The sequence below is a fragment of the Solanum dulcamara genome, chromosome 8 (assembly GCF_947179165.1).
Source record: "Solanum dulcamara chromosome 8, daSolDulc1.2, whole genome shotgun sequence".
Lineage (NCBI taxonomy): Eukaryota > Viridiplantae > Streptophyta > Magnoliopsida > Solanales > Solanaceae > Solanum > Solanum dulcamara.
This window is the reverse complement of record NC_077244.1, coordinates 19,061,293-19,087,927: the sequence shown is the minus strand read 5'-3', so window position 1 is coordinate 19,087,927 and position 26,635 is coordinate 19,061,293. Positions and strand designations below refer to the sequence as shown.

Sequence of the window (26,635 nt, the reverse complement as noted above, 5' to 3'; positions counted from 1 at the left end):
ATATCATATTGTGTGAATTAGGGATGACAACTCTGAAAGTCCTTCTCTTAAGTCGACTCCCGTGGCTAATGAGTTTTATGACATGAGTGTGATTTCTTATTCGTGTAAGGCCAATGTGTAGACGGTGCACTTAGTAGGGTGTTTATGGGGAGCATGACTCATGTTGATGAATGAAAGAGGGAGTTGTAAGGAATATTTATCAGTTGACTAGATTAGGGGTGAGGTTGAGTAGTTCCGATTATGGTGGTGCAAATTGGGTCTGAATCGTCTTTGGTAGTAGGTGTTAAGTCAAAGAAGACCTTGATCCGTCATTGGTAAAGTTGAAGGAATTGGTGGGAGATAATAAAGTAGAAGTTTTTTCCTAAGGGGGAGATAGAGTACCTAGTTATCAAGGTCGGTTATGTGTTCTAAGGTTTATGATATTAGACAAGTCACGATAGATAGAGAAGAGTGGGTGTTCCGTATTGTGATGGTTGAAATGTACTTATTTCATTTAAGGTTATCGACATGGAGGAAGATCTAAATGGATCTTGTTGTGTATAATATATAGGTAAGAGTATATTGGTGTGTTCACTGGTAGGAGTTAATGCAAATGTAGATGTAGAGATGCTAATGTAGATAGGAAAAATAATTCTTAAGTGATGATGACTTCAAGAGAGACATAAAGTGGTTAGAATGGTAGGCTTGAATGCGTGTTTGTACATATGTGAGTGATTGTAGTAGGCTATTGCTTTTAACACTGATGAGGTAAATAGTATGTCAAAGATCATATGACACTCACCTATAAGTCTGGTGTACTGAAAGAACGGCCTCGGGCCCAACATTTCAATATCATAAGCAACCAAGGCATAAGCTAGCCAAAAATCATATCAAGTGACCAACCGAAACTGTACAAGTCAACCAAGCGGTATCCTAAGTTCAAATCACCTAGGAGTAAATTCTAAGGACTCTAAATGATGTAAACAAGTCAAGATATCACCTAGACTAAGAATCCAACAACTAAAATCCCAACTAGTCACGAACGATGATCATCGACTCCCAATTTCTCAATAGGATATCAACACTTAAATCACCACCTTAATCATGCATTACTTCTCAGTATATAAAATTCTAACCAAGCCAATTCTAACAAGAGTAAGCCATAACCTACCTCAAAGCACGAACAACACCCAAAATGCTAAACTTTAGTCTTTCCTTTTCGGGCCGCCTCTAAATGATGCCACTCTATCAAATTATCGAAGCAAACATCAAAATAAGACCAACGATACCCATACTTCTATAATTAAAAAAGAATTAAAATCGGGTCAAAATTTGACATTGGGACCACCGGGTTGCAAATACGAAGAGCAAAAGCCCTTGCACCAGTAGTTCAGCTGGTGCTGAACTTTGGAGGATTAAGTTTTTCTCCAATAGGGGTTTAGAATTCATTTGGAACCCCACGAATACAAATGTACTATGCTACCCAGCTAAAAATGGCATTCTGGACTCAATGAAATCGACAGATTTTCCAATAGAGGTCATTTCAATGTAAAGTTGACCAAAATCAAAGGATTTTAAAGAAAATACTTAAAATGCACAAAAGAAAAAAAAACTCATTCTGATCACCTCAGAAACCAATTCAAAGGGCGTGCTAGACTAAACTCAGCATTCTAGAGCTAACTAGGCTAACGGAATTTTCATTCGAGTGTGTTTACTCAAAATATTGACTAGAGTCAAACCTTGGCCAAAACTTAAAGTTAAAATGGCAAAACCACCTAAACTCAAAATGAAAACTCCAAAACCCAAATCAACCTTCCTTATAGACCAAAATGGACCTTTCGAAGCTAATGGAACTATCAGAATTCTCATACGACGCTCGAATCTCCGGTTGTTGACTTAAGTCAACTCTTTCAAATCTTAAGCCTCAAAAATAGCCAAACCACCTCAAAACTAAACCGAACACCATGGAGAGCGTGCCACCCATCCCAATACCACATAAGAGATATAAAAAAGCTACAGGAAGGGGTAAAATGGTAAAAATATACAAAAGCACGAAAATGACCTTGGTGGTCATTACACTTAGTTTATTTAATAGAAACTCTCCGTGAACTTTGGAGTAGTAGATTAACAGATGTGTATTACGAGGTTTGACCTAGTCAGCCTTTTAGGGTGTATATTAGTTGTCTCGAAGATATATGGGAAGTTTTTAGTCTTTAAATGACTTGTAATTTGTCATTGTTAATTTATTTTTCAATATAAGAAATATGTAGTTTGTCTTTCTTAATTTAAATCCATGTTATATTATTAGAATGGATTGAAACTTAATCTTTATTAATATACTCACTAAGAAATAAATTTTACTTTTGATTAAATATTTAGATTGTAGATGATAATCAGAAACTTAGTAATTATTTCGATTCTAAATGTGAAGTCATTATAAAAATTAATTTGTTTGAGTGAAGTGTTTAAATATATCATGCTTAAAATAATTAGAGTTAATATTGATGAGTAAAACTTGCTTAAATTGTCTCTTATAAACAGAATGGCATAAAAAAGTATTATTACTAACTTAAACAAAGCTAAGAAACTGATTGGTGATAATTATGATGTCTGGATTCCTAAAATATGGTATGTACTGAAAGAAAAAATGATCTTGAAGGTATTTATCATATTTTGAACCAACCAGAAGAGGGTAACACTACACAACACATAAGAGACCTTGAAGCTTATAAAACTTGGAAAAAGTCTAACTCCACTACACATGGAATAATAGTTAGTTCTATTTCTGATGACCTCATACATGAATGTGAGGAATTTCCAAATGCTTATTTCATGTGGGAACATTTGAGAGGAACATATAGGGGTACGTCCGTGACCTGCCTCCAACAGTTGACTATCAAGTTTGATACTTATAAGAAGCGTAATGATCAGAATATCAAAAGCACATTAGGGTGATGTCAAATATGATTGTTCAACTCAAAAGTGTTGGTCACTTCTTTCTAATGAGTAGTAGGTTCAAGCAGTGATCCAATCTCTTCCTAACAATTGGGAACATTTGAAGGTTAACTTCACCCATAATGATAGCATCAAAACTTTTTCTGATGTTGCTCATCATGTTGAACTTGAAGATGAGCGGCTTGGTGTTACTAAAGCTGTTTTTAATACCTTTGTGGTAGAATAAAGTGGCACAAAATCTTCAGGCTTCAAGCGCAATAAGAATTGGAAAAAAATGGGAAGGGTAAGGAGACTAGAGAAGGACCCTCTAAGAAAAAGAACAAATCAAATTCTAAGAAGGAAAGATGATTTTTCAAAAAGAGAGACAAGAGAAAACTGAAGTGCTACAATTGCCAAGTTCTAATTTTTCTCGTGAATGTACCGAGCCAAATAATATAGCATTTCTAAATACATATCTAAGTGCTACATATGTTTCTAGCACTTTTTTGCTGACCGAATCTTATCCTATGTGAATTGTAGTTACAGGATCCACCGACCATTTGAATCTATATCGAGAAGCGTTTGTGGAGTTTCATCGAGTTTCACCTAGATCAAGGTGGATTTATGTAGGAAATAGTGCTAGAATTGAAGTCAAAGGAATAGGCACTTGCAAAGTTGACTTGCATGGTGACCGATCTTTGATATTGTATGATGTCCTATATGTCTCTATTCTTTTAGATATTGGTTTCGATTTATTTTTTAGTCGCAATAGTGTTGGAATAACTCTAGATAATGTTTTATATGGTTTTGGACTTCGTTATGATTGTTTTATCGTTTTAGATTATAATCCTTCAACTTATGATTATTATGTTGATCGTTGTGTAATGGCATGTTATCCAAGTAACAATGATATTAATGTTATTGCATGGCATATAAGTTTAGGTCATATAGAGAAAGATCGAATAAATAAGTTGGCAAAGAAAGGACATTTAGGTTCTTTCTCCAAAATTGATATGTCAACTTAAGAAAATTGTCTTGATGAAAGATTACATGTAAATCATTTGGAAATCTAAAAGATTTGAGTTCCCACTTGAATTAATCTATTATGATGATGATTTCACACACTTTGATTATGTCTATTTGATTTTCCATAAATCTGAAGCACTTGAGTGCTTTAAAATATATATGAATAAAATTGAAAATCAATTAGATAAAAACATAAAGGCCTTAATAATCGATAGAAGACGTGAATATTTTTCAAAACAATTTGAAAAATTATGTACTAAAAGGGGCATTATCAGACAGTTAACTACTCCTTATACACCTCAAGAAAATGGTGTAGCAGAAAGAAGGAATAGAACATTGTTGGACATGACAAGATCAATGATGATGCAAGCAAATTTTTCTATCTTTTTCTTGGAAGATGATTTATTGACTGCGGCCCACATATTGAATAAAGTAACTTCTAAATCAGTATCTTCCACTCCTTATGAATTTTGGACTGGTCATACAATAAACCTAAATGATCTACAACCTTGGGGTTATTCTGCATATATTAAAGATCATTTTGATAAATTTGGTAAACTAAATACAAAAGAAAAGAAATGTATCTTTATAAGACACTTAGAACGCTCCAAAGGGTATGTGTTTATTGATGAATTGGAGGATGAAAGTATTACTGAAATTGTACCATGAGATGTCATATTTTTGGAAAATGATTTTTACAAAACAGATGAAATAAATGAAGGAGAGTCAATTGAAACAACCCAATACAATTCATCAAAACTAGGGTTTAAAAGTAATGGAATTTTAAGAGATTTTTGAGGAAAACCTTGGGACTCCATAGGTGAAAGGAACTCGTGGATCAATCCTCACATACCTTGATGAAATTATCTCAGATATTGAAGAGGAACCTTGAGGAACTTGAAACCCTAGCTTGAAATTATGGAAGAAGCTTGAGAGAGATTTTAAAGTCTTTCCTTAGGAAAATTTAGGAGAATGAATAGAATAGGAGGGGAATTTGAAGAGTAGGGTAATTATAAGCTTTAAAATTTGCCATAAAAGTGTCTAGGTTCATTGAAACAAACATGGAAAAAGACAAAAATACCCTTCTTAAGTTTAGATTTTTGGACCCACGAAAGACCTTTTATGAATCGTAGATGTGATGACGAGTTGCCTACGACTCGTCTAGAAGGTCCTTGAAATTCTCCGATTTGAGGGTCTCTGAAGTTTCATACTACTCAACTCTGAGAGTCAGTAGTTGCAGGTGTTCGGACACTGCACTATGACTAACTTTTACGAGTCATAGACTCCTTCACGAGTCATGAAACAACTCGTAGACCCCTACACTTTATTTATCAGATTTTCAGTCCTTCACTCACCTTCACGAATCATTTCTATGACTTGTAAGAGTCCCTACGAGTGGTAGACCCACTCGTAGACTTATACACTGTCGAAATTTCCTTGAATTCTATTTTGTTTGACTTTTCAACTTCCAAAGTTTTACAATATTTCCCCCTTGAGAATATTCGTCCTCAAATGAGCTTCAACTAGCATGGAAAAATACGGAATGAGGACTAACAGCCCAACATGAATGCAATGACATGTAGCAAAACATAAACCATGAGATTTTACATCTTAACATAAATCATGACTTTAAAACAATCTTCATGAATATACATGCATATGAGGGACATATGAAATCAAAATGTAGGAGTTTAAGTGATTTGAACACGAGCAACTTATTAACATAGGATTGAGGGAAAGGAAAGATATACGAATTACCCTTTATCATGTCCACTTCCACTTCCCATGTAGCACTTTTGGCTTGTTATTTCTCCACAACACCTTGACGGATGCAACCTCTTTATTCCTTAATCTCTTCACTTGCCGATCTATTATTTCCACCAGAATCTCCTCATAAGTCAAGTTCTCTTAGACGTTCACATTCTCCAATAATACAATAGCGTTTGGATTACCCACAAACTTTCTCAACATTGACATGTGAAATACCAGGTGAACCATAGCTGACTCAAATTGAAAATCTAACTCATATGCCACTTTGCCAATACGCTTCAATATCGTATATAGTCTTACATATCTAAGACTCGGTTTTCCTTTGTTACCAAAATGCATTAGGCCCTTTATGGGTGAAACCTTCAAATACACCCCCCCCTTGCCAATTACACTCAATTATCTGTTGATCAAGTAATTACATGATCAACTAAACATGTCAAAAAATGTAATTATATCCAATTATACCAAATCTAATTACCAAAGTGGTTTTCCAAACTGGCTCTTAATCTTTTTGTTAGAGCTAGGAAAGTTTGGGGTATTTATTGGTTCAACGACCACAATAATGAATACAAACAACAATTCCAATTAGTAGCATAACATTCTAAGTTCCGTTTCTCATATTGCCCAATATGTTAATCCATATTGACTCACTGCTTGAAAATTCTAAATAAAAAAGGGCAGTCCATTGCATTAATCTTTCACTATGTGTAGGGTGTGGGAAAAGGTTCGAACACAAGGGTATATTGTACGCAACCTTATCTTGTATTTCTATCAAAGGCTGTTTCCAAGTGGTTCTGGAGTTTCCGTAGTGATTGAGGCGGAGATTTTAATGGAAATTTCAGATGGAGCAAAATGACTCTGAAAACGGGTTAAATGGGTGGGTTCCCAAAGGTATTTGGGTATTTAAATTTGGAGGTGGGTTATTTCATTCCTAAGTCGACATGTTTCCTTTTCATTAAAATTAGGGGTATATTTGTATCAAAATAAGAGATATATTTAAATCAAAAGTATAACGATGTTTATATTTAAACTATTTTTAATATTACAATCATATATTTGACCTTTTTCCATATATAAATTCAAGTCACTGTTAGAAAAGATTTCTAGAGAGAGGGAGAGAAGGGGGGAAGAGAAGGTGAAGGAAGATCGGAGAAGCTCCAAACACAATTTGTGTTTGGTTTTAAGAGATATCCACAAGTTCGTAAAAATACAAATTAAGAGGCCCCCGGCAAATTTAAACATAATTTTAGGCTGAAAATGTTAACAAGAGTACAAAACAAATGTCACAAAATCAGAATCTCATAACGTAATCCCTGAAGATTTGTTTCTCTTCCTAATAATACAAGCAATATCACTCCACTATACCAAAGCTGCAAATTACATGAGGGACAAAAAGTGAAGTATGTGTGTACAAGAGAAATTCCTAATAGGAAAAAAAAAAAAACCTTTGTTCAGAGAAATTGAAATCGCATGAGAAGTCTAACAGATTTCATCTTATGACCCTTCTTATCATAAAGAGGGACTGATCGGATCCCTGTTCTCAACTCTGAGACAGGCAAACATGTCTGTCCACCAAAATCATCCTTCTCCGACATGTCATATTCTCGTACTTCAATTCGAAGCAAAGCCAGCTCTGGCACTGTCAATGGAAAATTAAACTCTTCATCCCATACGGGACACCAATCATCCTCCAGTATCCTTGTCTTTTTCTTACGAGAATCTGCAGGCACTCCAACTATATATAGCTGCCACACAAGGATCAATAGAGTTGTAGTAAGTTCCTGCAGCCTCTTGGAGTATAAAGCAGAACACCAAAGACCATGCAAATATGTGAAGTTAAAAGGCGAGGACACACCAAACAAGGATCATAACACCTTATGAGCTCAAGATCTATTTAAGAAGTGAACATTTCTTTAGTGAGTGTGTTATAACATATATATTGCTGAAGTACAACAGGTATACTTGAATGACAACGATGGTGACTATTATGTTTAATTGAATGATTATACGTGAAAGGCACAAATACTCCTGCAGTTAGGATGCACTTTGGAGAACAAATCTCTTAAGTTGGTATCATCTTATTTACTCAAATATGATGCAGATTTCTTCTTCTTTTCCAGTAAAAAAGTAGTAGCAGAATATAATTTACCAGGTGCTAGATATCTTGATATATGTTAATGTACTGAATTCTAAAAGAAGATTAACAAGTCCTTGAACTATTCATCAAGTCACCAACACTTCTCTATTATGGAAAGATCAGAGTAGATCAAACCAATATCTAGCTTCTCAAAGCATGGTGTGGCAAGGAGTGTGTTAATTCAGGTAGTGGCGGACCCAGGATTTTGAATAAGAGGGTTCAAAATCTGAATAAGTAGACATACGGGCTAGTCAAAGGGGGTTCGATATCTACTTTATATACATAAAAAATTATTTTACCCATATATAAATGGTATAATTTTCTGCCGACGGGGGTTCGGATGAACCCCTCGGCACAAGGTGGCTCCGCCACTGAATTCAGGTAAGCAAATGAATCATGGAAGAGGGAATCGTCACCATCACCAACCTTGGTGTAGAAGTCTGGTGGTGAATAGGCATCAAAGTGTGTATGGCTGAAATCCAAGCGCCATCCATCTCCCATATATACTCTAACCTGCAGAAAATTTTAAAAAATGAATTGTACTTCTTAAGCAATAACATCATATTTAGTATCTTGAATTTTTTTAAGCTTTCCACATGAAAACAATTTTTGCTTACCTGTAAAGTTTTCTTCACTGGCAATTTCACTTTAGGATCAAACACCTCATTGTGTGGGCCTTTATCCATGAGAAAATGAGGTTTTTTCACATAGCCACAGCTTCCATTAGACCTAAACATCCCGTGCATCATCCAAAGTGACTTCCCATATCCCTATTTATATGATTAATATAGCAATTAGACAGCAGATATAGGACCAAGTTGATTAAAACGATAAAATTGGGAGACAAAATAGTTCAATTATCTGTTAAATCATATTCATTGCCAACACATTTAAGAAAGAGGAGTTTCTTAGGGACACAGAGAAATGCAGAAGCAATCGAAATGAGATATAAGGCATGGATGCCCTTATATGTAACATTTGTCAAACAAGCTCAAGCTGCAGAGCTGGTACAGTATCTTAGATGCAACTTTGCATTTTGGTTGATATACACCAGCCTGTACAAGAACTTCTGACAAACACCTCATACTAATCATGATTTTAGTGCACATATCGTGACAAATTCTTGGATATATCCTCACAACATTGTACAAACATAAATCTTAGTTTTGCCACCCCAGGAATATTTTGTTTACCAATTTGCTGGACGTAACCCTCAATTAAGGGGTTTATTTTATAAGAAAAACTCAGTTTTTCTTTCTACAAGAAGAGTGAACAAAAGGTTAAAATAAGAAGGTAATTGCAGGGGGAAAAGTGATAAGGTGAGTTGACAGAAGAGGAGAAACCAAGATAAGAATACAAAAAATGCAATATCATGGAGCAATAGCAAGTTCAGGAAATATAACATGGTGATGCGGTCATGCGGTCCAGAAGCAGATCTAGGATTTAAGTTTTATGGGTTCAACCTTTAAGGATCTTAGCACTAAAACCACTATATTTTTGAAGTAATGAATACATATCTACTATTTATTGCAATTTTGTAGATTTTCACACATAAATTTATGATCTGCTTCAAATAAACCTGGTGCCAATTCTGGATGCACCAGCATTCAGAAGTTCAAACTAACCTGCATGTTAAATGCTACCATCTGAGCTCCATGCATCCAGCCAGTCATAGGCTTGAAATTTGAGGAGGTCACTCTTGTTCCCTTAGGGTACACCCTTAAAATATTCTTCTGTGTGAACCTAGCAAATGAAAGAACCAAGAGGAAAACTCAGTCAAGAAGAGCCAGAGCATTCTTATTCACTTTTATATGCACAAAATTGTGGAGTACCTAACCAAATCAGTTCCATAATTTTCTGCAGCTCTTTCAAGTTCTTGTTCACTCAAACTAAGTCGACTGACTTTATTACTTCCCTCTCTTAGTGCACGTTTCAAACCATGTTTTGCCTTCCCAGCGTGAACTGCTATCAGACGCTTGTACTTAGGTGCTCCTGGTTGGGATGATTGCTGATCATTGGAGGTATCACCGTCTTCATCATCTTGATCGCTATCACTCTAGTGTCCAGATAAAAAAATGGCACATAAAAGCAGATCAGCATCTCACAATAAGAAAATCAAGAGACCGTTTAATGTCGACTTACCCTTTCATAAGTGTCATGATCCTCGGCTCCAATTTCTGATTTCTCCTTCTTCAAAAGGTCCTCTCTAAATGAATCTTTTCCAACTGGAGATGTTTCAGTCAGATTCTTTGATTCAAGGTACTCTTTGGGTGGCTTTGTAGAGAGAATAATGCGATTCTTAAGACCTTCAGGTGAAGGAAATTCCTCTAAGAATTCTGAGTGAGGATAATATAACATTTCTCCAAAGATTTGGATAACCATCTAGAGGAACAAAGGGGAGCCCAGGAGTTAAAACTAGATTAAAAAGAAACATGTAATATTTCAAGCAGTTATCCACAAAGCGAAACGAATTCTAACCTCTGCAACTTTAGCTTGAAGATCTTGGGTCAGGTGGTCTTCCAATGTGATTATGACAGGGTAAGGCGATTTAACAAAAGCATGGTTTCTAATGGCCTTTAAGCATTTAAGAAGTGGCACTGGTGTGGTCAGGGTCCTGCAAATGATTAGAACCGGAATCATTTAACAAAGTTAATTAATGGACCTTCCTAAATTTGAAGTCAAATTTAGGAACTTTAGACATTGGACATCAGAGAGCATAAGAAATGCTAAGTTACTTTGAACATTACATTCGATAACACAGATTTATACCTGTTCAATTAACCAGTTATATATTTGGTAAAGGAAACGCTGAATTTATTGAATAAGAAATACTACTTCAGATTGATAATTAAGAGATGCTACTTGTATTTAGATTGCTATCATGTTAAACAGTAATGAGACACCACCCTATAAAGCTATATAGTGTTGCAGACTAAGCTCTCTTAATGAATATAAAAAAAGAAAGTTTAATTAGAATGAGTTTATGAATGAGGAGAGCATATTGTACCTTCCATGAAGAACATGAATATTATCTTTCCCTGAACTTGGCCATAAGTCGAGTTCTATTCCCCGGACACCTCTTTGTAGAGCCTTAACTATAGGAATTTCACTACAGTCGCTGCTGAGTTGGTTTCCAGTTAGGTAGGAATTGTGACCTGTATAGATGAAATAATGTTGCAATGGAGCAGTCATGTCATGGTGTACCTGGAAGGACGACAAATTAAATAAATACACATTGGGAATGAAGAGAATAAAACAAATACAATTACAGGAATAAGGAAGAGGGAGAGGAACCTGAGATTTGATGGGTCCATTGAGATCGTCCTGAAAGAGAAAAAAAAAGAAATCATCTAGTTCAAGTGAATGGTTGAGGCGCCTGATGAGATGGTGTCGCCGAGTGGCAACATGCAGTATGATTTGCTCTGCATCTTTAATAGTGCATCCTTCCTCTCCTTGTACTTCAACCAGATATCGGAGAAGTTGATCCGCATTCATCTGGCTACCTTTACCCGTGTACCGGCAAAACGCATCCCTCACGTCCGGCGGTGCCTCCGTCTCCCTCATCTTGAATTTACGGTTAAAACACCCGAACATTCTGTAATAATTATAACTACTTCCCATTTCCACACACAATTCTTTAGCTATAGCCCTTGACTATTTCTAATTTCTATGCTCTAAGGAGAGAGACTTAGATTAATATATAGAGAAGACTCAAAGTGCTTGGTTGATAAAATTCATTTGAGGAAGATCTAAATCTATGTGGTAAGAACATGAAAGTGATGGGATTTATTGTTGAACAAGTCGGATCACGTTTAAATTAAATATTGCGACGCTTCAATCACTTTCTGATTCTCACATCTTCACTGCTTACCGTGAGCGTCGAATAATTCCCGCCTATCTTTCTTTCCTTTTTCTTTTTAATTACTTTTCAGATGCTTATATGAAACGAATAAAATAGAAAATTAGGTGATCAAATTTTGTATTCAACTAGTGGAATTCTGCGTTTTTTTTTCTTCTCTTTGTTTTTATTTGTTGATGCTATTCTATCTATTCCATATTAAATGAATTTATGATGTAATGCTTACCTATTAGAAAAAAATATTCAAAAACATAATTTAAATCATCATTTTATAAAATCATAAATATAACTTTGTAAATAACTGCAATTTATCTAATAGAAAATATAAAACGTCATTTAAGGAAAGGGCAAATATGAAAAAAAAAATTCAAACATTTATCTTAAACTTTGAACAATTCAATTATTTTAAATAATGAAAAAAGCTCCAAAAATCACTTAATTTGAAAATAGAGGGAGTATTAGGAGTGTGCACCGATCAGTTCGGTTATATGTATTATTAGTTCGGTTTATCGATTTTTAATTTTTAAATACGCTAAATCAATAATCAACCCAATAAGATACTCCCTCTATTCCATATTAAGTGAATTTGTGAGGCAGTGCACACCCATTAAGAAAAACATACAAAGACATAATTTAAACCATATTTTTCACTAATTGCACTTTCGTTTATTCTCATGTAGTACATTTATCTCCTAGAAAATATAAAACTCTATTAAAAAATGACAAATATGGGGAAAAAATTCAAACATTTATTTTGAAATTTAAACAATTCAATTATTTTGAATAATGAATAAAACCCCAAAAATTCGCTTAATATGAAATAGAAGGCGTATTTTTTTTATTGATTTTTGGTCCTTAACGATTCAGTATTCGATTTAACCAATAAGAAAATGCTCATAAAATAACTATATGACTTCTCCAATAATTTGGTGCGACAAGACAATAATTTAACTTTACAGAATGCTCATAAAATAGAAACTGTAATAACTAACATGAAGAAAACTATAAAAGTGCAACACAAATAAAAGAATTAGAGTAATAATGTAAATTGAAGGCTAAAGGGCAAAGGTAGTGTTGACCCTGAAGGTTATTTTTAAAAATTTATCGTTTTACCCCTCCCGATAGTTGCATTGAGTCATGTTTGATCAGTTTATGAAGTCAGTTTTGCAATTTGATTAAAAAGTTGGAAAATTTGGAAGTTTTAGAGTTTTAAAGCCTTAAGTTGTTTAAAATTATTTTTTGATACCAAACGGAGCTATGACTCTCGAAATGGAATTCCTTCAATTTTATCAGCTCCGGAATGTGAAATTTGGTCTAGGAGAGTTGTTGGTTTCAGAGATGTCTTAAGTTGGAACTTTATGAAATTTAGCCTTTGAATTGACTTTGGTGAACATTCAGAGTTCGGACGCTTGGAATAGATTTCCAATGGTTCTGTTGGATTTAGAGAATGATTTTAGGCCTAAGAGAGATCTTGATTGAATTTTTAGAGGCCCCGAGCTTGATTTGGTATTTTTGAGCCTTAAGTTACTTTGGTTGCGACTAAATGGATTTTGAATCAAGAAGACCTTGAATCCGTGTGTTAATGGTTAAATTGAGTCCAGGACATTGAATTAAGTAGGACATCATATTTGGTTTGTGTACACGAGGTTCCAAAAGAATCTTGAAGGTCAATCTAAAGACTTGTGTGTTGGCTGGTTTCTTTCGTGAGAGCTGGTGTTTGCAGACCTCGCGTTAGCATGGGTTGGTCACTTTCGCGACGTTCGTATTAGCGAAAATCCGAGCACATTTGTTATGGGTCTTTTTATTCGAAGATCGCTTTCGCGATCAAGGCATCGCATTTGCAATGGTCGCGAAAGCTGGCCTGAGCTCGCATAAGCAAGGCCTGATAGTGTTATTTCCAAAATTTGGGTATCCAACCCCATGTCCTTCATTTTTGAATTTTTCAAGCCTTGTGTAGACGATTGTGAAGTGAGTTTTAAAAAACTTTCGATTGAGTAAGTGATTTTAACTTAAAAATTTCAATACCCACTAAATATTTCGTGATTTTGATGATTTAAACTCCTCTTTGATTTCAAACCTTGTGGTTTTTCTCAAGAACTGCAAGTTTTGATAAATTGATGATTATAGACTGATTTCAACTTCGTTTTTGAAATGGTTTTCACTATTGAGTTTCAAATTCATAGGGCAACATGAATTTACGCAAATTTTCATATTTACTCTTCATTTTCAAAATTAGATTTTTGGGTCAATTTGACCCCATTTTTCTAAATTGTTGGTATGGGTGTTGATAGTCCCAACTTTTATTGTGAATTCATATTTGAATATATTGTATTGATTTGAAAACCCATCAAAAAGAAAAGACCCACGTTACGGAGTGATTGTGTTCTTTAGTTGAAGTAAATGAACTTCTAAACTTTTGTTAAGTATATAGAATCTTGTATTGCTTACTTGCGCGCATTGGGTAGTAATGGAAATTGGTGAAACATTTGATAATTGAGATCACTTGTTCATGTTAAATAATTCTAATTAAGAAAAAAAGGGAAATAAGAGGAACCTTGATGATATAATGATATGTGATATGTTGTGAACGGTTTGAGTGATTTGGTTGATTCGTTATTGATGATGCATCGTGAATGTATTGATATGAATCATGTTTTGAAATGGACATTCTTATTTTCTTATTATACATATGAGTATGCTTGTTTGAACAGGTTCTAGGACAAACAATGATGAGATAGTTTGAGAAATTATGAGAAATAAAGGATGGGCCACATGCTTCATGACAGATTCTATGAGAAATAGGGATCGGACCACACACTCTATGACATGTTCTACATGAGGATTCGGGTCACACACTCCATGGAATATTCTATATGAGGGGTCACACACTCTGTGACAGCTTACATGGACAAATATGTTCCTCATGGATCCTGGATTGAGATTCAGTGGGTGTGTAGTATTAGGACATACATGCATCACTTTACTTGACATTTCATTTCGTTGCATTGCACATCATTATCATTGTAGCCTTTGTGAGTGTGTATTGACCATGCGATTATTGAATATGAAATAATGTATTGATATCCTGCTTATGAGGTGTTGTTGTACGTGCTGTGTGTTATACTTTATGAGCACTTTTAGATCGGGCAAGTTCTATGCAGGTTGTAGTTTTGGAAGTTCGGTTGGAGTATTGAGAGTACTAGTGTTCTGTGTGCTTTAGTTAAAGTTAGTCGTTTGTTTGCTGAATACTTTATTGTTTGGTACTCATTCTTTGCTTCTACACTTGTGTAGATTATGAGCCCGAGTTTTTGTGATTACTCCTTCTCTTCTGCATCCGAGGCTTTCTCTTGAGAGTTGAGAGGTTGCCGCTCGTCATCTAAGCGGACACTTCTTTCTCTTTGTTTATGTTCTTGTTCTGTTCTAGAAACAATGACATTCAGACTTGTATTTTTTTAAATATATTTTTATATTTAGAGGCTTGTACATGTGACAATCAGTCCTTGTGGGATTTTGAATTATGAGCATGTTTATCCGATATGTTAAGTTTAGACTGCTTTTTCTTTCATTTTACTTTGGCATTTCTGATTTTTTTGGGGAGCCTTGGAGTAACTGGTAAAGTTGCTGCCATGTGACCAGGAGGTCACGGGTTCAAGCCTTGGAAACAGCCTCTGGCAGAAATGCAAGGCAAGGCTGCGTACAATAGACCCTTGTGGTCAGGCCCTTCCCCGGACCCCGCGCATAGCGGGAGCTTTAGTGCACCGGGCTGCCCTTTTTTTTATTTCTGATTTTTTTGGGGTAATAGGCTGACTTATCTTGGTGGAATAAGGCAAGTGTCATCATGTTCGTTTTTGGGTTGTGACAGGTAATAACCAATAAAGTACTGATATTAATATTTAATATTTATGTAGGGGTAAATTAGGAAATTACTACTATTTTAATAGGTTATCGATTTACCGAATAACTCAATATATATTTTAATAAAACCATTAAAAACTCGTTAACCCAATAACCTAGTAGCAATATTTCAATAACATTTTTTTCGATTCGCTTTATTGGTTGTTCAATTTTTGCACACCCTTAGGAAGTTATTATTTTATTACTCTCTTGTAAGATAAAAATCTGATGCCAAAGCAAGCAGCAGGTCAACATGTCTTCTTTGGCAAACACTTTGGTCATTCTCCATTTTAATTTGTTTATCTTATATTTGTTATATTCTTTTATATATTCAAAAATTAAGTAAACAGTACTGTAAGTCACGATAATTAAAAACTTAATATATATACATACATATATATATATATATATATACATACATATATATATATATATATATACATACATATATATATATATATATATACATACATATATATATATATATACATACATATATATATATATATATACATACATATATATATATATACATACATATATATATATATATATATAAAGAACTAAAAGTAGAAGCATGAGAAGAAAGAATAGAAATATGTCACTTTAAAGTAAATCACGATTCTTTCTCTAGGTTATTTAGTGAATATAATATGTTACCACAATTTCACATGTTGGAGTTTCTAGTATTATAAATTAGGTTAGTGCATCTAAAAGTTTGTTGTTCTTACTAATTACGCTTTAATGCAGGTAACGAAATGGATTGGAAACAATCAAATAAAAGAGTTGAAAAGGTGAGATGGAAAGGCAGTTGCTTTTTTGAAGCATCTTGGAAATGGATTGTTGCATGTAACTTTCAATTTTAATTATTAGTTGATTTTTATTCTAATTTTCTTTTTAGTTCATTTAATGTCACGATCCAAAATCGGACCATAATGACGCCTATCACAAACCTCCCGTAGGCAAGCTAAGACCCAACTACAAGTGATAAATACACCAAAAAATAAAACTATGCGGAAGCAATAATAAGAAAAAGAGGGGCCCATAGCATACATGTGTATATAACGACACAAAATATACAAAAGGGACCGAAAGTGACTGAAAAAGGCAAAACTATATTCAAGAACCAACTTTGGACCTGGTGTCACCAGTACAAGTGCATCTAAGTACAAAAAGGAATATACACAACAAACCTGTCTAATCAAAATACAAAATACATAAACAATACAAAAGAGGGGAAAAGTGGCAAGCCTCTGGTCGTCAAGAGCTCACCACAATCCAAATAAGTTGTCACGCCCCGACTCTACATGCTGGTGTGGTCGGCATTCGACAATAAATGTTGGTTCTTAAGTGAACCCTAGGCCTGGCAAACTACTCAGCGAATGACTCAACTCAATAATGATAGTTTACATTGAGGGGAATGCAAAAGAATATAAATTTTAATTCTTTAAAATAAATCTCAATACTCTGAAATATATATATAATGAAATGTTGTTTAAAACAAACTCTGAAAGGTAAAACCGACTCATCTCTATCTTTGTCTATGAAGCCTCTAAAACTCATAAAATAGGTACAAGACAAGCCCACAACTACCTCAAAGAACTAATGAAATAAGACTGAATGAAACTAAGAGAGTCCCTCCAAATGCAAGGAGGTCTCACCAAAAGCTGAAAGAGACTCATCTTCAATGATGCATCTGTTGAGGATCTCTAAAACCTGTATCTGTAGCATAAAATAATGTAGCATTGAAAGATATCAATATATGAAATGTATGGTATGTAAAATAGCTGAAAGGAAATATGCTAAAAGAATACTCAAATAACTCAACATGATGAATACAAAAATAACTCAACTCAATAAAGCAAGCAATATATGAATAAGACAATGCTTTACAAAGTATAAATAAGTAAGTGCAACTCAGTAAAAAATAATATTTATTTACTTTTTAGGGAGTTTCTCTAACCGACAACCATCACTATGAACCTCGTAATGATACAACGAACAACTGTCATTGCCACAAACATCTAATACCTTGCTAGGGTAAGGAAAACAACTCGTCTCATGGATCCAATAAAAGTACATATTAGGGACTGAAGAGAGGAGTTTCCTAAACCTATAGTACGATCCTATCCTACGCTTTTTTTTTTTAATGGGAACAGACCCTACACGAGGCTTCCACCTCTCGTGCACAGTCAGGGGTTAAGCAACACCCCCAAGCCTTAATATAAATAATCAAAATAAAATACAAGGAGGGGGACATAAACCTTACCTCCGATCCTATGGTGGTTCATAAGTCGGCTAACCTATTAAGATCGGCTAACTCATCCCCGATACAAAAAAGAGACTAACTATAACTAGAAAGCAGTAAACCTGTGAGAGGACTCCTCCCGGTACAATTCAACTATGAAAGCATAAATGAGGGAGACTCTCCCCTTCCATGAGAAAAAAGGAAAGTAACCTACACTAGTCCTATTCCAACTATGCTATGTACCAGACATAGCTACATTGAAGAAGAACAAGTATACGAAACTTCTATCTCGCATGGGATGGGAAATTCTTTTCATCTTTGCTCTTTTTAGTCTTGTTGTACCAAGTAAATCCACGTGAAGTGTGCCTTTGTATCAGTATCATGATTACCAGCTACGGAGGCTGAAAGGAGAGGAAGTATATGGAGCTATAGTAGCCAACAGCCTTGGAGTTGTTGTGGAGAAAAGTGTAGTTGCATTCGAACACCTGCATGGGGGTCCAAATATATGGTTGCTGCAGGTATTGAAGAGTGTTGGGGTGTGCTGGAGAGGCCCTAGTAAGCCATGCTTTAGTGTCCATTCATTTACAACTATGTGGACCTGCACCTACAAGTAGCCAAGGAAGCAAACCAACATGGTTGTTGCAGTCCTGTGACCAGCTCCTTGCTGCCTCTCTAGCTGCAGTGATAATAAGCTTGTTGTTGCAGGTTAGGTTCAGTAGTAGATTCCTCTTTTGGATGGTGGTCAAGTCCTTGGGATACCTGCACAGGCAAACAAAACCAGAAAAATACACAAGCAAACAAATTTGGATGCTGCTGTACCATGTACTAGTGACTTGTAGATGCTCATTGAGTGCTGCATATGCTGCATACTGCTGCTGCTGTGCTGCATTAGCAACTAACAAAAGGGAAAGCAATTGTGGGAGGTGAAAAGGCTGGTGCAGGTTTGTGTGCAGCTTCTTGTTGCTGCCATTGTAATTAGGCTGCTTGTTGGTTTTTTTTTTGAAATGGTTCAACTTCTTAGAGTACCTGCACAGACAAACAAAACCAACAAACCACACAACCCAAGAAATCTGCATGCTGCTGTAACCATGGTCCTTGTTTGCTGCAATTTGGTGGAGTTGTTGCTGGGGTGTGTTGATGTTAGAGAATGTGGATGGAAAGCTGAGTGTGCTGCTCCATAGAATCCCCAGGATATTGCAGCCCTTATAGCAATTCCAAAGAGGGTCTGCATAAAGGGAAAAAGGCCATGTCCAAAAGGATGGATTTCCAAAGAGGGTGCTGCTGCTGCCAGGAGGATTAAAATATGGTGCCTTGGATATTGGATGGATCTTGTGAGCCTGCACACAATTCAGGAGGGCTGCTGCAGGTGTTGTAGCAGGGTAGCTTTTGGCTGTACCTACAAGTGCAACCATGCACTTTGTGATCCCTTCACCTGCAAAGAGTTCTGCACAGCAAAAACTGTGCTGTAGTTTCTCCTTGTATGCTGCATGTTGTTGGAATTCCAAACTCAGTTGCTGACCCTCCAGCACCATCCCCTTGATAGTTCTGGTTGCATGGAGGAATTCCACAAGCTGCAAGCTCCAAATAGTGAAGTGCTCCATCATGCCACTGCTGTAATATGCAGCACACATAGCTGACCCTCCAACTGTGGATTGATATGTTGCATGTGTACAAGTTCCTGCACAGTCAAAAAGAAGAAGGAAAGGAAAGAAAAAGAAAAAGGCTACTCTAATCCTAGGTATGAAATAGCCAAACAGACAGCAGGATGGTCCTTGTGCATTGGTCTTGGAGATTCTATTTGATTTGATGGTTGTCTCTGTGATGTCTTCTATGTAGTTGTTGTCATTGCATGTTGATGAATCAATCCAACAACCTGCAACAATACAACAAACAACCAAAAGCAAAAAAGAATTTGCACCAGCTAACAAAAAAGAAAGGTCCTCCAAGAGTGCTTTGGAGTCTGTCAGAATTTTCAACGACGCTCGACTAACGTCTCCAATTATCCGATTGCGTTGAAACTTCTTGAGATATACCCAAACAACCCTTTCTTTAGTTCTGCAAGATTTGGAGATTTTTTGCCCAAGTTGGGAAAAAGGCCCTCTCTTTAGGCTTAAGGCAGCTGAATTTTTCAATGTCGCTCGCCTAACGCCTCCAATTGTCCGTTTGGGCTGAAACTTCTTCAGCCTTGTCAATATATTATTTTCTGAAACCTTGCAAATCTTGGAGCCATTTGGACAGGTCTACATGCTGCATCTCACCCTGCACATGCTGCCCTGCTGAAGCTTAGTTGTTGCAGGGTGGTTGGAAGTTGTATTTATGCTTTTCTCTATGTATTGGTTGTTAAAGAATGTTGATACATCACTCCAGTCACCTGAAATAATACAACAACCAAAACCAAACAAAACAGAGCTTGCACAAACTAACAAAAAGGGGGGGACCTCAGTAATAGCTTTGGAGGCTATTATCTTTTTCCAAGTCGTTCGACTAACGTCTCCAATTATCCGTTTGAGTTGAAACTTTATGAGGTCTGCACTTATAGCCTTTTATTTACACCTGAAAAATTTGAAAGCTTTTTGCCCAAGTTGGAAGTTCCAAACAGCAAAATGCTTTCTCTTTATGCTTAAGGCAGCTGATTGTTTTCAAGGTCGCTCGCCTATCATTCACCATGGCCCTGTCCAGTCTCTTCCAAATTCTAACTTCCATGTCCCTGTTATTGCACCATGTAAATTTCTGCCCATAGAATCCCAGATCAGTGAGACCACATGCCTCAATTACACTTATGAACTCTAAGCTTTTGTTCATGTTGTATGGTTGTCCTCCTAGTTTTTCATCAACATCAGTGATCACATTAAAGTCTCCAATAATGCACCATGGCTTGTCTGTGTCAGCATACTGCAGCATTTTATCCCAAAGAGTTCTTCTCAGGTAATCCTTACACTTGGCATAAACAAATGTAATAATATGAGAATTAGGATTAGCCACATGTTTGATTTCACAAGTACACTGTTGTTCATCTTGATCTACAATAGAGCAGTCCACATCCTTAGTCCAAAACAACCAATGGCAGGGGCTCTAGGGTCTTTCCTATGGTCAACCAATAGACTTTCCCTCCCCTTGGTTTCCCCTTCCTGCAGATTAGTGATTTGCTCCTGTATTCCTCCAACCTGACCTCCATAGACTAGGATTTTTCCATTGGCTTTGTTGCTTTCCACATTATTCAAACCAATATTTGGTGCACACCTAGCAGTAAAATTTTGCTCTTTTTGTTTGTCTGCAGGTCTGCTATCTTCATTAACATGTAATACCTGCTGTATGGGATTATGGGGGCTGGGATCCAATATTGTATGGGGAGTGGGGAGTAGGCTCTGGACTCCGGAGTCTACATTACAAGCTTGGATATTACAAGTATTAAAGTTAGAGTTATTAAGCATACCTGCCTGCTGTTGAGATTTTCCTTCTTTGCTGCTGCTGATAATATGCTGGGGTGGTACTGAACTTTCCCCTTTTGTCATGGATACTTGTGTTTTATGTTGTTGTGGTTGTTGTTGGTTGTGTTGTCCATCTTTTTTGCCTTTCCTCCTTTGAATTTGCCAACCTGCATGTTCTTGGTCTCTTTTTTCAGCTTCAGCTTTGCTAGTGTTTTGTTGTTCCTTATTTTGTTTGTCTTCTTGGTGTTTTAGCTCCTTGTTCTGTTGTTCCTTATTCTTTTCATTGCTGGACTTATCTTTGTTTCTTGCTTCTTCTTCTTGAACTTGCTTTTTCTTATTATCTTCATCCCTTCTTTTCACAGTACAAAAATGAATGGTGTGACCTTGATGTTTGCAGTGTTGACAGTAATCTGACACCCCCTCATATTGGATAGACTGCCACCTTCCTGCTCCATTTTCATCCTCACCATACCCCATCCATACATGTTGTGGTCTTTGTTTTGTAAGGTCAATTTGTACTTTGACTTTTGCAACACTACCCCTTGTTTTCTTGTAGGTTGCCAAATCCAAGAACAACACCTTTCCAATTGGGGATAGTAATGGGGTTACCACTGCAAGACGATAACAGTGCCAAGGTAATTCAGGTAATATAGCCCATATAGGAACTAGAGATGTTTCTTCTTCAGGCTTGAAGGTGGGGGTCCACAGCTGGAGTTTCATAAGTTGGCCATTTATGTACATTCTTCCTTTGGACCAAACAGTAGAGTGATCATACTCATTGTCCAAGTCTATGTACAGATGCCTAGAGTTAAAATGGGTAAGTTTCACTCCTCCTCTGAGCTCTGTTTGCAAGATGAATTCCTTTCTAATGGTTTCCATCTTAGGCATAGTATTTGTGAATTTTCCTATTAGAGTATACTTACAATCACTAGCCAATTTCACCAGGAAATCTTCTTCTGTAAAAACTACAGCTGGATAGCCTTGCTTTGTGGTAATTTTGGGAGGTGTAATATCAATAGTGTCTGTTTTCATAGCTTCTTGGGCTCTCAACTTAGTAGCCAGAGTTTGGTGGATGACAGGATTAGGAGGGGTTGGAGTATTAGTATTGGGGTGCTTGGTTTGTTTGGCAGGTAAATTAGTATTGGGAAGCACCACATGATTATTAGGAGTAGGAGTATTAAAACTTGGAGCTCTAAGTTGGTTTGAGTTTCTGGAACCTAGGTTGCTTCCAGTATTCAGAGCAGCAGGTTTGTTAGTAGATTTAATAACATCAAAATTATTTGACACTTTCATAGGATTGCTATTAGGAACATAAGGTCTATGGACAGGTTGAGATTTCACATTGAGCCCCCTGTTCAACTGGTCAGGTTGTTTGTTTTTTTCAACATTACCAAGTATTATGTTCCCCTGCTCCTTGTGCTTAGCAACAAGATCAGCATCAACATTGTGAGTAGAATTCTGAATTTCCTCATTATTCTTGGTCACAACTAGATGCAAATTAGTAGGCTTAACAGTAGCAGCATTAGCTAAATTTCCTTTTTGTACATTATTATCAAGTAAGCTAAGTTCATGAGGTTCGACAGTGTCACTATGCATTTGAACAACATTGTTACTATGATCAGCACTTTTTACTAGATATTGGTTGAAATAGTTAGAAGACTTACCTGGATGAGCCACAGTAGGAGCACTGTTCCATTGCTTATCAGTGAAGTTCCCCTTCGAAATTTCTTTTGGGGCATGACCATTTTCTTCAATGCCTTCCAAAATTAGCATTCTATTTCCTTGTTGGTCATTTTGAACATGATCCAATACAACAGCCACAGCTTCAGATCGAACAACACTGTGACAGTGTTCTTCAGGGAGATGCAAGTCTTGACGACTTTTTGAATTTGAGCTTGTTGATGGTGATTCGAGTCACTCTATATAGCTTGGAAGCTTCATAACACCTTGATGAGTCTTTTGGAATTGGTCTCTTGCCAATTGGTTCACCGGAGCTCCGGCACCACCAAAGTCGTCTTGACGACTTTTTGAATTTGAACTTGTTTGTAGAGATTCGAGACATGTGTTATAGTTAGAAACCTTATCCACACTGTTACGCACCTTTTGGTATTGGTCTTGGATGGATTGACTCGCCGGAGCTCTGGCGACTCCATTGTTGTCAGAGCTCAAGGATAAATTCGAATAGTGTGGCAGTGATTCGAGATGGCGCACATGGATGGGGAGATTGATAACAGCTTGAGGAACATTTTGGCATTCATCTTGTGCGTTATGGCTTACCGGAGCTCCGGCGCCGACAATAATTTGTTCGCCGGAGTTGATTTCGCCAGAGATTTTTGTTCCTAGCGGGGCGCCTTGTCCTTGCGAACAAAGCCCAGGTGGTGCGAGGGCTAGAATATCGCCGGAGGTGGCTGGAAATTGAAGGCGCAGTGGTGGCGCATTGGCGGCGATGCTGAGCTGATGCGCCTCTGCATTTTTCTCAATTGGGACAAAATATTTTTGTGAATTTTGTACTGTGGTTGGCATATGGGATGAAGAATCATCTCCAATATTGTTTATAATCTTTAGCAATCCACGATTTCTCAAGGATATGATTTTTTCAGCTTGCAGCAGCTCCTCACTCGAATAATGAACAGTGATCACTTCAGTCTTTTGCAAATTTGAGGACCTGTAGATGGAATCTGAGGGTGAGGTAACTTTCGTTGTGTTCGTATCGACGGAATCTACGATTCCATCTTTCGAACGAAATTCTTTGAGGTCCGGAGGTGGGTCCCACCCCATTTCGTTTTTGTGACTAAAATGCCCTTTCTTTCCTATCCTACGCTGATTGCATTGTTTATGGGGTTTGTGTTATTTAAAATCTTACCTAAATTGATGTTCAATACTAATCCCAAAATACATGATTATGATAATGAACTCAAGTGAGTGATAATACTCAGAATAATATCTCGTTAGTCTCATTGGACTTTACCCAGTTTTCTCAACTCTTTTTAATTCATTACATTCTCTATGAAAATAATATACTTCTCAAACTCAGTAAAAGTACATAGTATAGCTTTTGATTTCTCAACTCAGTCTCAAACATGCACAACACTCTAGTTTATTAGACTTCGTAAGAATCATGCTCAAAATCACTAGTAAAATCCCTCAAAACTCAAGTGTTATAATATCCTCAAGACTCCTTTCTCAATTTAGATTTGAAATTTAAATTATTTTTTAAACTCAAAACAATGCATAGAATAAAGCAATGCAAATACTCAACTAGGGTTCATGTGAATATAATCATGAATGACAATTCAAGAACTAAATTCATGGGAACTAGCACAATAAAATTAAATATATACAAAGAACCCAATAAAAAGATTACATAACTAACTCAAAACTCAATTTAACGGCAAGCTCAAACTCTTTAATTACAGAATTGGGATGTAGGGCACGTGGATGAACCCATTCCAATTCTATGAATAGCCTTACATACCTGGAAGATCAATGATCTAATTGAAACTCGAAGAACTTGGTTGAAACGCTTGAACCCTAGACTTTTCTCCTCTCTAATCCTTGCTCTCAAAATATTCTAAGTGTTAATGAGAGAAAATATTATGGGGTACTGATGAGGACTTATTTTAGTCCCAAAATATCGAGGTTTTGGTTTGGAAAAGGTGAAAAAGATGACTTTACCCCTTATTAAAAGTTGTCTCGGGTTGCCTACGAGTCATTCTATGAATCGTAGAACTTTCTATGGACTGTAGACGACCCTTCATAATAGATAGGGTCCAATATTAGACTTCACTAGAACTTGGTATATTGGGTCTGCAGACCCTTTCTATGGGTTTTAGATCCTTTGAAGGCTCGTAGGCTAGAACGTAGGAACACTAGGGGTTCTTGGGGGTTTTTCACGACCCAATTTCTCAGGCCTTGATGATACTTACTAACACCCACCAGTAGGTAAGCCTAAACCTTAACCCTTAACCTGAAACCAGAGGCAACGGGCTATCAAGCGGAAGATGAAAAAATAAAGCAGAAAGTAAGTGATAATGAGCAAAAGGAGAACAACTGAAATAAACACAGGAAATCACCCAAGACCTGGTATCAGTCAATAATCGAGCATCTAAATCAAAGTAGGAGTACAAAGTTTTTCTAAAAACATACATAATAAGTACAGACAGTCTTTGAAAGCAAGTAAAGACTAGTCCTAGTCCGTCATAGATGGAAATCGACAACTCCAAACGTTAGGAGCACACCAAATCTCCGAATCAAAAGCTGCTCCACACCATTCCAAATTAACGACGACAACCCATACTATAATCTGCAGGGGGCAGAAGTGTAGCATGAGTACCATATAAATTGTACTTAGTAGGCATAGGCCGACTCAGCTCCATAAATAAAGCAAGTATAAATAACATATAAATAGGTAAATACTTCACCAATAACTAATCAGGAATTATCATAATAATAACAGAAAATAAGACAAAAAGACTAAAGTCATAGATAAAGGAGCAGAGTCGAAGAACGCACCTAAAATGCAATCCAACAACCTATTAACAAGAATAAGGAATTATAGGAGTCTACTAAACAAGGATACAGTACCAACGGGCAATGCTAACCACGTAATCACCTAAGAACTAATCCGACTAGACCTAGCAAAAAGTACCAACCACAATCCAACTCAAATACTTTGTAGACCAACTACCAATACAACCAAAGTTATATAGAAGTAAGATCAAATAATAACCGATTGGACGCCCATACCATCAAAAGATACAAACAATGAAAAACATACCTCCGGCCCCCATAAATTGGGGGACCACACCATACAAGTATACTGGTGATAGGCGATGCTAATGAATGCAAGTCTGTAGTAAAACCCACAGTGTCGTATGTAACCAGGGCCTTTAACCCAAAGTGTCATCTGTAGTCAAGGCCTTTAACCTAAAATGCCATTTGTAATTAGGGCCTTTAACCCAAAGTGTCATCTGTAATCAGGTCCTTTAAGCCAAAGTGTATAGACCCACCCCGCCCCTCGACTTGCCAGGTGGGACCCATGCATCTCCCTTATTCGGTACAAGTACTCACGGCTAGAGGGGGACACAAAAAGTCCATATACACTGTCTAGGCCTGAAATAGGTCTTATATAAGTCATCTCCATCGATGGTACTGGAGGAATGTGTAGCTAGATCAAGTAGAATGGGAGACGACACGTCGAATATCAGTAAATCAATCACATCAAACAGTAAGCACCCTAAAAAGGGGCCGCCCAGCGAGCCAGTAAACTCCTAGGGGCATTAGCCCAGCTAAGAAGAGTAAACCTGGAGGCATTGGTAAGTAAAGAAAGGGCGTCGATGCACCGAATATCCAAGTAAAAT

General features: G+C 36.6%; 1 protein-coding gene across 1 annotated transcript; it reads right to left on the bottom strand.

Moving 5' to 3' along the window:
- Nucleotides 1–6,942: 6,942 nt before the first annotated feature.
- On the bottom strand, nucleotides 6,943–11,711 carry LOC129901461 (phosphoinositide phospholipase C 6-like). The gene is made up of 9 exons (XM_055976646.1): nucleotides 11,141–11,711; nucleotides 10,854–11,050; nucleotides 10,325–10,460; nucleotides 9,989–10,228; nucleotides 9,679–9,902; nucleotides 9,472–9,589; nucleotides 8,464–8,616; nucleotides 8,273–8,359; nucleotides 6,943–7,454 (listed from the first exon to the last, which is right to left on the bottom strand). Exons 1-9 carry the CDS (start codon nucleotides 11,465–11,467, stop codon nucleotides 7,161–7,163), a joined length of 1,776 nt encoding a protein of 591 aa, XP_055832621.1. The 5' UTR covers nucleotides 11,468–11,711; the 3' UTR covers nucleotides 6,943–7,160.
- Nucleotides 11,712–26,635: the final 14,924 nt, after the last annotated feature.

Coding starts and splice junctions, on each gene's coding strand:
- LOC129901461 (XM_055976646.1), bottom strand. CDS start 11,467: ATGGGAAGTAGTTATAATTATTACAGAATGTTCGGGTGTTTTAACCGT. Junction 10,229..10,324: donor TTCAAGCTAAAGTTGCAGAG/GTTAGAATTCGT, acceptor TTGTTCCTCTAG/ATGGTTATCCAAATCTTTGG. Junction 7,455..8,272: donor CACCAGACTTCTACACCAAG/GTTGGTGATGGT, acceptor CTTGTGTGGCAG/CTATATATAGTTGGAGTGCC.